At 39.1% G+C, this 15,495-nt stretch overlaps 1 protein-coding gene across 3 annotated transcripts in view; it reads right to left on the bottom strand.

The window, feature by feature from the left end:
• Positions 1-2,524: 2,524 nt before the first annotated feature.
• CCDC34 (coiled-coil domain containing 34) overlaps positions 2,525-15,495 on the bottom strand; it is a 36,405-nt gene continuing 23,434 nt past the window's right edge. The window contains exons 4-9 of one of the 3 annotated variants that reach the window (XR_008912765.1): positions 15,034-15,192; positions 14,161-14,302; positions 9,963-10,136; positions 8,957-8,998; positions 8,570-8,861; positions 2,525-2,953 (exon numbers count right to left, since the gene is read on the bottom strand). Coding sequence is in view for 1 of the 3 variants with exons in the window: in XM_016423460.2 (XP_016278946.1) it covers positions 9,922-10,136; positions 14,161-14,302; positions 15,034-15,192 (516 nt within the window). In the remaining 2 variants the exon portion in view is untranslated. Of the gene's footprint in view, positions 2,954-8,569; positions 8,862-8,956; positions 8,999-9,032; positions 10,137-14,160; positions 14,303-15,033; positions 15,193-15,495 lie in introns of those variants that run through there. The other 2 variants (XR_008912766.1, XM_016423460.2) reach the window with 2 other exon arrangements.

The raw sequence follows: 15,495 nt of genomic DNA, 5'->3' as shown, positions 1-15,495 counted from the left end.
TATAGGGCTCTGCCCCATAAAGGGTGAATGAATGCACACATGAAAAGCTAAACAATACATACAAGACATTTGATGCTAAGTGCCAAATGAGTGGTACAGACACTACCAGAGGAGTTAAAAGGATTCCAGAAGGGCACGCTGTGGGCTGCTGTGGTCCAGACTTCAAGGAATTGGAGCTTTGACTGCCCCTTGAAGCATAAATAGGGCAGAAAGCAATTATAAAGTTAAGGATTAGGAGCTCCTCCAACCCTCTCTCCCACCCTCACCTAACCCTCTAACAGCTATGCCATTTCAGCAAGGCACATTTCTCCAGAAGACTCAGGAATGCCAACTATAATTTAGTCCAGATGTGCATATAAAGACAATGCTTAATGACAGATTGTAACATTGTGCAACTCTCACAGATCCCAGGTTTTGTAACTTTTTTATATTGCAACTTTCTCATGTATCTAAAGCAGATTCCAAAATTTCTGTTCAATACTTTAAAAAATATTTTAATAATGTAGAGCAACTAGAAGAGATACAAAAAGGGATCAGGTGCAAGAGGAAAACTAACATAAAGCCTTGAAACTCAGCTATCTGTCCCAGGGTTGCAGAATCTGGGACACAAAAAGGAACTAAGCCAGTCCTTCTCCAGAATCACCAGATTTTGTATTCTAGAGGAAGGATACCCTTTTCATCCACTGCAGGTAGGGGGTTCCCAGGCTGGTGCTACCTAAGAATACTAGCATTTTGCAAAAAGTTTATTGAAGAATTTGGTAATCTCACATATAGAGGGTAAGTTAATGAGAAAGGATACCAGTATTCCTTAACCTGAATATTTTATCTTTTTTTTTAAGTTGATGAAGGAATGGTAGAGAAAAGGAATGTCCCCCACCTCTAGGCAATCTGAAAAGAAATTATTGCTCCTTTCCACATGAATAATCTGGATTTCATTATACCAGGGCATTTTTCTATGGGGTTGATCTCCTGCCAAAAAAAAATCTAATCAATACTTTTCTTCTCTGTTCAGCAAAAGAAGTATTTTGAGTGAAATGTGGCCAATATGCACTCACGATCTATCTTGCCTTCCTTGGCCTCACTCATTATTTCACTCTACCACAGACTACATAGAAGGTAAAGACCTTTTTTTCAAAGAGGCTCTTTGAGGAATATTTATGATTGATTTTAAACATGGTGGTATGAAGCAATGGAGTTCTAGATTTGCCATTCAAGATCTGATTTCCATTCTAATTGTCATTTTCTTTCTGTGCGACCTACCTTAGGCAAGTCATTCAACCTTTGTGATCCTCATTTTCCTCATCTGTTAACTGGTGGGCTAGGGACTGGATTAGCGTTGGTCTTTAAGGACTCCACTAGCTTTAAAATCTAGGATCATATAAACATTCTGGCTGGCAAAAAGTCAGTCTTTTCCTCTTGTTATATTCAAACTGAATTATTGCATTACCACAGAAGGAAAATAAAATACCATGAAAATTTGGACCAACATTTTCAAACATTCATCTGGACCTTTCTCTTTGGGTCAAAAATGACTCAAAAAATTGATTGGAGCAAAATAGCGATTTTCCTGGCACTACTTTTTCACTTAGGCACCTAGGTGGGACAGTAGATAGAGCACCAAGCTTGGAGTCAAAAAGACTCATCTCTCATCATGAATTCAAATCCTTCCTCATTTACTAGCTCTGTGACCCTGAGTAAGTCATTTAATCCTGTGTGCCTCAGTTTCTCCATATGTAAAATGAGCTGGAGAAGGAAATGACAAACCACTCCAGTATCTTGGTCAAGAAATCCCAAATGGGGTCATGAATAAATGGAAATGACACAATAACAATATTTTTTCACTTATGGCTCTGCTTTGAGAAATAATTCTTTTTGACTGGGTACAGGGAGCTTGGGACACTGGACTTGGGGGAAAAGACCTGGGTTCAAATTCCAGCACTGACAAAATGACTCTGAATAAGTTCAGGTAACCTCTTGGGGCTTCAATTTATTCAATCAGTCAATTCTCTTTTCTCAGATTTTGAACCAGATGATGCCCTATGGCAGAGTAGGCAAAAGTTTTCAAATTCAAGTGCCCAAACTGCAACTTCAAGCTGCTTGTGAGCCCCTAGCATTACCCCAAAGAGCAGAGGGAGGAAGTGCCCGCTTTAGGCAACTGGGCAGAGGGGCGGTGCATGCACAAAATGTCCTCAGCCTCTGGAAGAGGGAATGGAGAAGCTTCCTGAGTGCCACCTGGGCACGCATGCCAATACTTCATGGACACTGTTCTATAGCTATGATCCCAAATTCTGATTTATCACGGCGTTGAGGCACTACCAGAACACTGCTAAAAAAGCAAGGGTTATTAAAAAGACAACTGAATCTTAATTATTAAGGATGTACATGTGGATTACCCAAATGGTCTAGGCCAGTTTCATGATATTTTCCATCAGGTTCCCAGGCCTAGTGGATAAAGCGTTGGACCTGGAGTGAGGAAATTCTGGGTTCAAATCTGGCTTCAGATACTGATTAGGAATGCAGCAAGTCTGGGAAAATCATTTAATAGCTGCCCACCTCACTTTCCTCCATTGGACACTGACCCCTGGAAACAAAGCTCTGGTCACGCTTCCCCTATAGTTTTGCAGTCAAGAGGCCATAATTTTAATAGCACCAGGGAGAGCTCCCAATTAAAGGATTTCATCAGTGAAAGGATCATTCGCCCTTTGTATCCTCCACAACTCAGATCTTCTTTAGTTGGCTTTGTCCTTAATTGTGGCCCTTCTGTCTTTGAGAAGGCAAACCATGGTCTGAGGAAGAGTGAAGGGCTCTCTATCTGAACTGGATCTCGAGGCTTCCTCTTCTAGGCATTTTGGGAGTTGAGCTGGAAAGTTGACTCAGCTGTGAACTTTAACAGAGACTGGTTCTTTAGGAGCCATAAGTTCCTTCTTTTCTAATTGTCTTCTCCCATCATTACCTGTGAAGAAAATTAATATTGGATCATATTAGTTATAAGTAATATTTCTACAGGAAATCATTTTCTCCTTAGTCTGCCCTCCCAAGGGCAGGCTGGAACAGCCAAGCTAAGATTTCTCCCAGCTGCCCAAGCCATCAAATTGGGCTGGAACTTTTGGTCTTTTGATAAGACCTTGAAAGGGTTAAAAGCAGAGCCCAGCTACCATGTTGAACTTTGATCCATTCTAGAAGTAGGGGGTGGCTGGTGAAAGGGTGTGCCTGGTATTTTTCTTATTTAGGCAAAGATCCACCTCTCTTGGGATGAAGAAAGGATGGAGGAGTTGAGGTTGCCAAGTCCATCTCCTCATTAGCTACTTACCAATTAAAGATGTCTGGATATTCAAGGAAAGGGAAGTATAATGAGCTCCCCAAAATGTATTTATAGATCACTATGAAGGAACTTCCTGGTCTTTGATCATTAATTTATTTGTTTTATTTATTAATTTATTGGTTAAATGCTAGCCTAATCAATAAATGATATTCTTACCCCACTGCTCTCTTGAATATTTTTCATTCAAACTCTCCCTCTGACACTTATTAGGTGTGACTCTGGGCAAGTCACTAAACTGTTTGCCTCAGTTTCCTCATACTTAAAATGAGGATGATATGATAATAGCACTTACCTCCCAGGGTTGTTGTGAGGATCATATATTTGTAAAGTGTTAATTGCCAGCCATTATTTACATAGACCAGTAATTCTTAGCTTTTTGTGTGTGTTCTACAACCCCTTTGGCAGTTTGGTGAAAGCTATACACCTCAGAATAATGTTTTTAAATGCTTAAATACATTGGATGACAAAGATGATCAATTTCATTGAAATATCCATTAAAAAAAACTGTCTTAATCATAATGTTACTAAGTGTTGATTCTAAGACAAAAGAGCAATGAGGGTTAGGCAGTTGGGGTTAAGTGACTTGCCCAAGGTCACATAGCTTGGAAGTGTCTGAGGCCAGATTTGATCAATTTTTTCCAAGTGCAGGGTCTTCAGGTTAAGAACTTTTGATCTTGGATAAAGTAAATCAAATCAACAGCACTTATTAAATGCCCACTATATGCCAAGTACTGTGTTAGGCATTGAAAACAGGAATGAAACAGTCCCTGGCATCAAGAAACCAACATTCTAATGAGGGAGATAATAAGGGACCAAATGAAGGAGGTAGCAGTGTGAGTGAAGAGAAGAGGGCAGAGTTGGAGAGATGCTGGGCCAACAGAATTCACCAGAATCGGCAAATGAGTGATTACATGAAATGAGGGAGTGCAGAGCTGAGGAAGATCTCAGGGTTATAAATTGGGCTACTGGAATATAGCAATGCATTCAACAAATATGGAAGCTCTGAAAGGGCCTCCTCAGTTTGAAGAGAGAAGCTCTGTTTGGGGGCATTTTAATTTTTTTTTAATTTCCTAAGCCCTTTCCTTCTGTTTTAGAAACAATGCTGTTATTGGTTCCAAGTGTAAGAGAGGAGTTCCAGTTCCCCAGTGTGTGTGTGTGACCTCCCTCTGGTTATATATTACACAAGGCAGAAGAGATAAGGGATAGCCAATGGGGGTTAAGTGGTTAAGTGACTTGCCCAGGGTCCCACAGCTAGGAAGTATCTGAGGCCACATTTGAACCCAGGACCTCCTGTCTCTAGACCTGGCTCTCAATCCTAGCCACCCATCTGCTCCTGGAAACATGTTGAATTTGAGAGGCCTGCAGGCCCTCCAGTTGGAAATGTTCAACTGGCAGTTAGTGACACAGAGTTCAAGAGAGACACTAGGGTTTATATACATGCGTCTGGGAGCCATCTGTATGGAGATAGTTACTGAACCCATTGGAGGCTTCCTCTGATACCTCTTAGGCCATGGAAGTGACTTTAGATTATTTAAAAGTTGGATCACACTATAATGGAGCAGCAGGTCCTATACCAAGCTAGAGAGTCTTTTAAGTTTAAACTCACGAGAGTCTATGTGTCCTCATCAGAAGACTAGCCTAGCCAAGACCAGTCTATCACCAGAAGGATCACCAGAAGCTCCACCAAGTACTGATTTTTCTGGCCACAGAGACACATAAGGGAATTGATTAGGCTTACCATCAGTGAAAGGAATACCCAAGCTGATGAAGCAACAATTCATCTGAAGAATAAAATGTTCCACCTCAGTATCAAATTTTAGAAAAAAGTCGGATTATGTTGTCCAGTTTCAAAGTTAATTTTCCCATGGGATTCCAAAAATTATTTCATTGGCTTAAACAAATTGTTTCATTTTTTAAAATTATTTGTCCCACAAATGGAGGCTCTTACCAGCTCCATTTCTGACCAGTGATAGATCTCCCCTCCTTAGTGTGAAATTGAGATTTATACCCTATAAAATAGGCAGATAATAGCTCAGGATTTTTGAGCCTCCACCTCCCAAGTTGTAAGAATCCAAGGCAGGCACCACTATAATGACTATTTTAGTTTTTAAATTTTATTTTGCTAGCATGTTCATTTAAATTGATTTTTTAAAAACCACCCATACCTTCTGTCTTAGATTAGATACAACGTATTGGTTTCAGGGCAGAAGAGAAATGAGGGATTGGTCATTGGAGTTAAGTGACTTGCCCAGGATCACATAGCCAAGAGGCCACATTTGAAACCAGGACCTCTCTTCTCCAGGCCTGGCTCTCTATTCACTAAGTCACTTGGATGCCTCTAAATCGATATCTGAAAGCTCCTTAGACAATCAAAAGCTGTCAAACTATTCTCAGCTTTGTTCTTTGAAGGATTATAATGGTTGCATTTCAGAAACTCATAATTGTATGTAGGGTTAAAGAAATCACTTTCCTCAGAAGCCCAGGAAGCTTTGTTTTGGAAATAATACACTTGCCTGTGGTCAACAAAGTTAGCATCAGAGAGAATATTTCAAACCCAGACTCTTCTGACAGACCCAGGGCTTTTCCCAGCATCCTTGTACTTCTCTCCCTCCCAGGGTTGTTGGGAGAATCAAATATTTGTTAAAGCACTTGGGTAGTGGCTGGAACAAAGGAGACACTTAATGTCTGTCCCCTCTTATACCAAACTGCTTTTTTCATGATGCCTCAGGTTCTGATGGCCCAGTCCAGTCTTTCTTGTCCGGTGGCCTGAGTGATTTTCTCCAAGGGCTTACACTCTCCTATGTGCTAAGTCTTGTAGGCAAACAGCTGTTCTGTCTTCCTATGGTTGATAATGAGCCCATGCTTGACCCACCCCTCAACAAGAGCCTTCCCTACTCTCTCTAGACTGACCTGGAGAGCCTTCTTCAGTCAAGTCTCAATGATTTCCTCATTCCAGGACCATTTACAGGGCTCTCTGCACCCACACTGTGCATTGACTTGCCCCAAAACACACTCTCTTTTTCTCCCCCCACCTCCATGCCCTGTAGTCCTCCTTGTGGCCATCCTTAGTTGCGAAGTCTCTAATAACAACCCCACTCCACCATTCCTCAACTCCAGTGACTCCCTCTCTCTCTTCTCTATGTCTGCCCCAAAGCATCTAGTTGGTGCTAAGCTTTGGGGGTGTAAATAAAGGTAAAAAAATCAGGCCCTGCCATTCAGGAACATCATCTCATGGGAGAGAGAACGTGCTAACACCTAGGAGCCAAGAAGGGTTGACTGAAACAAGGTAAATTGGAGGCAAGTTCCAGGGGAGGCTCTGGCATTGAGGATCAAATTCTCTTTTGAGGGCCATAAAACAAGAGGTTGAGAAGAGTGAGTGACAAAATTGAGGTATCAGGTGGATACAGGATTTAGTGATGAGGAGGAAAAGAGATGGGATGGTCACGAGATAGGGCAAAAGAATTAAGGAGAGGCTTTGTTAAGATTAAGGGGGATACTGCAGGAGGATGGGAAGGAGTGATTACATAGGGCAAAACTCGAAGCAAAAGGAGAGAGCTGGGACAAACAGGTTGAGATGTTGGGGGAGAAATAGTAAACAGTGGAATTTTGAATAGCCTTGAAGTCAAAGGTGGCTTTGGAGGCAAGTGAAGCCAAAGTTGGGGACATAACTGATTAAACAAGATTGGCTCAGAGTACATAAAAAGGGCTGAGATTTGGTTCAGTGTTAATCAGAGGGAGGGGTAAAAGATGGGCACGGTTAGACTATCAGTCTGGAGTCTTCTAAGAAATATCACTCAAACATCATGAGCTCTGCTCCCAGCTTGGGTGTCATTCTCAACCCTCTGGGGCTCTCTCTCCATATGAAATCCTGTTTGCCTTTTAAAACTACTTCCTACCTTTCCAGAATTCTTACATGTGACTGCCCGCCACATTTCCTGTGATCCTGCAACTGTCCAACTTGCTGTTCCTTGCCAGGGCCATTTCAAGTTATACCACTCAACCACTTAGGCAGGAAAGAGCAGACCCTTAGATTTCAAACTAGGACCCGATTCAAAATTCAGCACTTTCAGGGGCTCCTTCCTAAGAATGCTTTCTCTTGCCTTTGCTGGCTCTTCTTCCCATCTTTATCATATCCACCAGGGGTCCTATTCTTGGCCGACTCCTTCTCCCATCTCTTGGCCATCTCCTTTGCCCCATGTTTTAACTAGCACACGGCTGTATAAATCACCACCAAATTTGCCTTCTTTATTGAACACATCTCTCTGCCTGCACACTATTTCCACCTGGATGACCCAGAGGCCCATCAAATTCTACACATCAAAGCCTGCTTGTCTTTTTCTCCAAGAATGTTCTTCCTTGTGAATTCCTGCTCCCTGTGGCACCACCTTCCACTCTGCCTCCCACATTTCTAACCTTGGGGAAGAGTTAGGCTTGACTCTCTCTCCCTCCTCTTTCATATCCAATCCTTTGTTCACATTCAGGGTTTTATGCTATATAAAGCACTTTCACTTTCTAGTGCACAGAGCCAAGTCACTCACCAGCTCAGAATTTTCCCCTGACCCTTCTCAGCTGCCACAGCCCCTTGATAGGCTCCAGTGCCCAGCTTTCCTCTGCTATCCCAATGCCATCCCACTCTCTGACCTATCAAATTCTGAGCCAGCCTTCCCTTCTCTTCGAGGCCTTTCCTGATCCCTGGGCTCACAACTGATTTTCCTTCAGAACTTTGTTTTACCTCTTCTATTGCTATGTTAATGTAAAATGGTGATGTGATGATGTTTTAGAGATTTATGGTGACTAAGTACCATAAGAGTAGGGATCACATCTCACCTACAATTAGTGCCATTTCCAGAACTGGGCACTTTTTGTGCACACGGTAGGGAAAGACTTTTAAGTGTTTATTTAGGGGGCAACTTTGTGACTCAGTGAGAGCAAGGCCTAAGGAGAGAAGGTCCTAGGGTCTAATCTGATCTCAGACCCTTCCTAGTTGTGACTCTGGGCAAGTCACTTAACCCCCACTGCCTAGCCCTTATACAGCATTGATTCTAACAATGAAGTTGAGGGTTTTTTTAAGTGTTTATTTAATGAATAACAGAAAATCATAACAATGACTAAATCAACTCTCTGAATCTAAAAGTTCTCAAATATCCTAATTTTGCTTTGCCCCCACTCCACTCCTACAGTTTGCTACTCTCACCATGCTACATTTTAGGATCATTAATATCAAATGCTTTTTAAAGTTACACTTACATTATTGAGACACTGGCCGGCTTTATAATCTCCATAATATTCTGGGGATTTATGGAGTAGCCAGATGGTTCTGAGTTGCTTTCTAGTCTCCACTTTTCCCATGTCATTTGATTAAGTCTAGAAGACCTCTGTCCTCTAAACCTGTTGCTCACACCATCCCTCTTTCACCCTTCCCCGAAGGCTGTCTGACTGCTGGTGGATTTCTGATCGCAGGAATGCCACAGCTAGGTAACAAGGGAGGCTCTGCCAGTCCTAAGAGACATTGGAGGTGTTCTGTTTCCAAAAGCTGCACCTGAGAAGATAAATCACCAAGAGTTTGGGCCCGGGTGACATGGGCAGAGCTGTAGAGCAATTCTTTAAATAGTTATCACTGTGACAAAAACTTACTGATGTTTATATTGCCACAATAAATTTTCATTCCGTGGTCTTCTAAAAGGAAAAAAAAAACAATCAGACAATGATAAAAAGTTTAAAATTTTAATAAAACTGTGGGCTGTTTAAAAAAAATAACTCTTTGATACTCTTGTTGGTCTCAATTTATCAATAAGATCAGTTATATCACTTTGTGAAAAAGATCTGTATTTATTTCCTTTTAAACAGTAAAAATGCATAATTCTGGGACACAGATTTTGAAGGAGTAGATTTTTAAAAACAACATCATTTTAGGAAACTAAATATCATTTCAGCCAAGTTCAAATATAAATGATCATCAACTGATCATTTTCTCCAAAGTACTATCTGATCTCTAAATAGCTAAATAACTGTCATCGCTACTATGAGTTATCTCTCGTCACAAAACTCAGGACTCTCAGCTCAGCTTTCAGGCCAATAGTAACTGCTAGTTGGTGGTTTGTTTTTTCAAACGAAATTTTTGCGGGAAATAGTAAAATCACCAACAAATCTAGTTTCTGATTCCCATATGATGCCATCCTATAAAGATTCTTTTAAGCTCTCTGGAATAAGCAATTTAAATGATTATAAGATTTATTCTAATTACATTGCCATACATAATCTTAAATCCAAAAAACATACATTGTGGACATACATTATGGAAGAACATAGGAACGATCTTTGATTTTATTGATGTTACAGAATAGTTATAAGCAAGTTAAATACAAACATATTTCTTAATTGCATAGATACTAATTTTACAAACATACAACCTTGAAACATTTATAAAAATAAAAAAATGTGCAAATATCTCCCTTAATTAACTTGAAGGTTCCTACTGACAAATACAAAAATGATAATTGATAAATCATCACAAAATATTGAGCTACAACTGAGTAACAAAAATAGTTCCAGTATTTAAAAAGAGGGTAGTTTAGTGTTTCAGCTATTTGGTCCATATACTATCTTTGTATTCTGTACAGAGTACCCAGGCAAAGATTACCCTTGTTTTTATGAAAGAACAATGACGAAGATCTGTAAGGCTGACTGGACATAGGCCTTTTGCTCTTCTTCACAGTAACAGTCTTTGCTTCCTTAGATGGGGGAATGTAAATAGGCTTCCACGGGATTGGATTATAAAAGCTTGGTGGTGGGCAGGCAACTCCATTGTAGTAACCTAAATATGAAAAATAGATTGATTACCCTCCAAAAGCCCTCATGTTTAAAAGCCCAAAAAAGAGAGTAAATCATTTCTAATGAATACTGGAGCCAGATGAAAAAACAATTTAAAACTAGCATCTCAAAGAAAACTTCACTAATGTATAATAACTGAGGATAAGCAATTGTAAATTGGTCTGGCATTAGGAAAAGTTTGAATTTGAACATATTTAAAAGAAATGCATCTTAATTTGGAACTATGGCCAAAGGGCACTAAAAGACTGCCTGCCTTTTGATCCAGCCATAGCACTGATGGGTTTGTACCCCAAAGAAATAATAAGGAAAAAGACTTGTACAAGAATATTTACATAGCCACACTCTTTGTGGCAAAAAGTTGGAAAATGAGGGGATGCCCTTCAATTGGGGAATGGATGAACAAATTGTGGTATCTATTGGTGATGGAACACTATTGTGTCCAAAGGAATAATGAACTGGAGGGATTCTATGTGAAGTGGAACGACTTCCAGGAATTGATGCAGAGCGAAAGGTTATACACAGAGACTGATACATTATGGCACAATTGAACATAATGGACTCCTCTACTAGCAGCAATGCAATGATCCAGAACAATTCTGAGGGACTAAGAGAAAGAACACTATCCTCATCCGGAAAGAACTGTGGGAGTAGAAACACAGAAGAAAAACAACTGCTTTATCACATGGGTTGATGAAGATATGATTGGGGATGCAGACTCTAAATGATCACCCTAGTGCAAATATTAATAATATGTAAATAGGTCTTGATCAGCGACACATGTAAAACCCAGTGGAATTGTGCGTTGGCTACGGGAGGGGGATGGGGGAAAGACCATGATTCTTATAACCATGGAAAAATATTCTAAATTAACTGATTAAATAAGATTTTCAAAAAAAGAAATGCATCTTTCCAAATACAGTCAGTCCTAAAGCTTTTTTAAAGTGTCTACTGTGTGCCAGGTATCATGCTAAGTGTTAATGTGACACACTGGAGCTGAAACAATAAATTTTACTACCAAAACATCATATGAGTTCATTAAAAACCAAACTGGCAAGGTTAAAAACAGTTGAAAATAGCCTTACCTATCTTGAGTCTCTTGCCTGAAAATGTTACTGATTTTAGACTCAACGTCTCACAAGAATAGGCATGAACATTTACAGAGAAGAAATGATACAGAACATTGAATATAAAATGAATTGCATGCCCAAGTCTATTAGTGAACTGGTGTCATGAAAATGAATGAGGATTTGCTGCATTACTATAATCTTAATACACAATTAGTTATTAACAGTTCCCATTAGAATGAATGTAAGCAAGCAAATGGAGTGATGGCTCCTAACAACTAAATGCAAGTCTGTGAAAAAAGGCCATATGCTAAATACCATGCAAAGTCCAAATTCACCCTTTCACATATTTCATTTAAAATATATACAAAAAGAAAAAACAACATAATTTGGATACAAAGACTACCACCAAGCAGCTTAAGATTGAGACAGTGGGGCAGAGTGGAAAGAATACAGGGCTGAGAGTTTAATGAGATGTGGCTGAATTCTATCTGTGATGTTCACATTGTCACCTGAAAGTATCCAAGTGTCAATATCCCACTATATAAAATGAGGAGAATCATAATAATACCTACAGTATCTCCCCTTTGGGTTGTACTGGATTTTTTTAAAGGATTAAATAAGATAATAAATATAAAGTACTTTTTTTATTAAAGCATTAAATTAATGTACTATTTTTCAGATATTATTATGATACTATTCCTACACAAAAATTACCTAAGGAAAAAATGAAGTGATAATAAAAAAAGCTATCAATAGAAAAAAATTTTTAAAGAAAAAAAATCCATTAAAAAAAAGTCACCCAGCAATTTAACTACTTTAACAATTAAGTCCTGGTGAGTATGGGGATAACTAGTCATAGCTTTGTCTCTGCCATTCACTCATCTGATTACACTGATGCTACTTAATTATTACCCTTCTTCAAATAAGTAGAAACCAAATAAGTAAACTTGGTTTGGTACCTGTAACTGATGACCTCTGCAATGAGTGGGAAAGGCCACGCCCTGACAGCAGGAATGTGTCAGTCATATAATGGCAGTCCCCATCAATGGGGAAGATATTTCAACACACACTTCACTGGGGTGGTCAAAACAAAGTCTGGAATATGTTTTATTGTGTGAACACAACCAAATGGGAGTATTTTTAATAAATCACTTAGACATGTGAAGGCAGCTGTCAGCAAGTTATGAGCTTCCAAAAGAAAACACAAAGAAAATGTGCCCCACCATCTATAATCAGACCAAGCTAAAGAGCAACTGGCTTTTTTTTTCCCCTTCTGGTTCATATGTTGTCTAGTGTCTGGAGTTGTGAGAATAATCTCCCAAACAGATCTGTAACTCTAGAGTAGCAAACATGAAACTTCTCCAGAAAAAGCCTTCATTGGCCAGCTGGAAGAAATGTCAAATTTTATATTGCATTTTCATCATCAAACATTCTCATCGATTTAAGGATATAGTTTTACAACTGCTTTAGAGGTCACAGCTTTTTTTTGTTTGTTTTTTTTAAATAAAACCCTCACCTTCTGTCTTTGAATGAATACTGTGTATTGGTTCCAAAGCAGAAGAGTGATAAGGGCTAGGAAATGGGGGTTAAGTGACTTTCCCAGGGTCATACAGCGAGGAAGTTATCTGAGGCCATATTTGAACTCAGGACTTCCCTCCAGTCTCTGGGCCTGACTCTCAATCCACTGAGGCACCCAGCTTCCTCCTGACAGATGCTTTTAAAAGAAATTCAATTATGATTCAGAACAACAGTAAGTTTGTAACAACATATAGATTTTATACCTCACTTGTGTAAACCTTAAAATTCCTTAGACTTATAAATGTTGGAAATTTCACCATTGGGAAATTTCATACTTGGAAAATTTCTTACTGATAGTCTATTGGAATGTGAACCCCATTGACATGGGAGGTTCCTCCTCCTCCTCCCTTCTTAAGATTACTTTAGGACAGAAACCTTTTGCTGAACAATGGAAAGGGCTTTGACCTATGCTTAAGCATAGAACAGGAATTTCTTTGAGTCATGATTGATTTTAGAATTGATACAATGGAGATACTTGGAATCAATCTCCACCCTACTCAGTCCTAACAGGATTGAGGAAGGGCTGCAGCATAGATCAAAATTTAATTATTCCAATCTCTACCCTACTCAGGTTAACAGGATTTAGGAAGGGCTGTAGCAAAGGATCAAAGATTTAATTATTTGAAAATATGACCTTCAACAGACATGTGCAAAGCCAGAGACCTCTGGGCGGTCCTGGGTTAAGCTAGAGCCTCCATTGGCACAGGGAAATTGATGGACAGTGATTGGTAGATGTGAGAACTGAGGGGAGGGAACTTGGATGGTTTCCTTAAAGATAGAGGGTCTGAAGACACAGGGTGGTGGTTGAGGAGTTGGTCTGAGTGGTTGGAGTGTGCTCTGAGAAGCTTGCTCTGAAGGAAGCTGAAGGTGGGGGCCTTTGAGACTGTTTCTCCATTTTGGTCACGTGAGTAATAGGGACTGATCTCTTTTCTTTGCCCCAGCTAACTAAGGGCTTGGGCCTTTTGGCCCAGCCTAAACAGAGGGGGTATTTAAGCCCTATTCCCTTCTCTCCCCTTTCTCTCTCTCTCTCTCTCTCTCTCTCTCTCTCTCTCTCTCTCTCTCTCTCTCTAATTCCTTTCTTCCTCCTGTTTGTAATTAAACTCTATAAAAGGCTGACGGCTGACTTGAGTTTTCATTTAGGAATTACATAGCTGAATTCCTTGGCGACCTTAAATTAATATATATCAGTCTTTTAAAGTGATTTCCTTGTCACACTTGCTGAAATACTCATTTTAGATGAAAGGAGTTTTTTCCATAAGCTCTTATTTTTTTTCAAGAGGAAACAAACAACATGAACTTCCTCCCCTCAACCATGATCTCACTCACTTGTCTTTATTCAGGTCACAGAGTACAAGAACTAACCTGTCAATTTCCCATTGGCATAACCATAGCTCCTTGGAATGGAACGAGGTTTGTTTTTCACATTTTGTAGCCATTCCTTGAACTTCTTTTCAGAGATTTCTTTTTTCTCCTGTTGTTCAGCAAGGCGCTGCTTTTCTTTTTCCTTAAAATGATGAAATCAAAGACTTCATAAAGGATAGTATTTGAATCTGCATTAAATTTGATCATTCTACCTAAGAGACTATTGGATTTGTTTTGCTCTTAGTTTTCTACTTCAACCATTCATTAGTTATTAAAAAAAAACAAAACAATTATCTGAGGGTGATTAGGGGGAAATTTACTCTTGCCTGGGACTAGTAAAAGAGTCTTTTCCTTAGGATCTCTCAAGTCAGCAAGGGGGAAACTTGTCTTTTTTTAAAAATATATTTTGAACATTATAATGACAAATGCATAATGTTAATACCACTAAATGTTCCAAAATAACCTAAATTTGCTTTATGCCTAAGCAAACCCCTCTCCACTAAAAGTGAAAAACACAAGACAGCATAACCTTACTCAAAATTAGCATATTTTCTATTTTTTTTAAACACAGGACTCGAAGATAATGAACATCAGATAATAACTTATCTCATGCTAACTTTATAATGTCTTTAAATCTTTTCCCAGATAAACCAAGCTCACATAGAAACTAAGAGATGAATGCTCAATTATGATCATGAAATCAGAATGGTCAAAGAATCAATGTTAACATTTAAACATCATACAGATATCTGAAAGATGAGAAAATCTAAGGCCTAGAATGTTAAAAGCTCAGAAAATCAGTGTGTGTCTACAAAAAAGCCAAGATGAGGATCCCAGTCTTGTGACATTCCCTGTACCATGCTGGATCCATACCTTTTCTTTTTTTTTTTTCTCATGTTCTTCAGCCATTTTTTTCTTTAACCATTCATTATATTTTTCTTTAGCTTTTTCTTGCAAATGCTCTTTTTCTAGATCCTTCGCTGCTTTTTCTTCCATTTCTTTATTAAGCTTCCGTTCCCTTTCTTTTCTTTCCTTTAAAAATAAGAAACACAAGAAAACCCTTCAACAAATGTGCTCAACAATGTATTTGATCCTAGATCTTCTTGTTATAATTAAGAGGCAACATTCAGTCCTGTAGTTCTAATAACTAGCAAGACTATATCAAATGATAAAAAGTTCATTAAATTGAAGTCCTTAAAAAGGACAGACTACTTACTCCAAAAAGGAATTGTGCCATGTATAATCCTTTGATAATGGAGTTTACAAATATTAACAACCTGTTCATCAATTCAACAAATATCTATTAACCATCTAACGTACAAAGCTGTAGGGATG

The sequence above is a fragment of the Monodelphis domestica genome, chromosome 6 (genome assembly GCF_027887165.1).
Source record: "Monodelphis domestica isolate mMonDom1 chromosome 6, mMonDom1.pri, whole genome shotgun sequence".
In the NCBI taxonomy this organism is placed as follows: domain Eukaryota; kingdom Metazoa; phylum Chordata; class Mammalia; order Didelphimorphia; family Didelphidae; genus Monodelphis; species Monodelphis domestica.
This window is presented reverse-complemented; position numbering and strand designations above follow the sequence as displayed.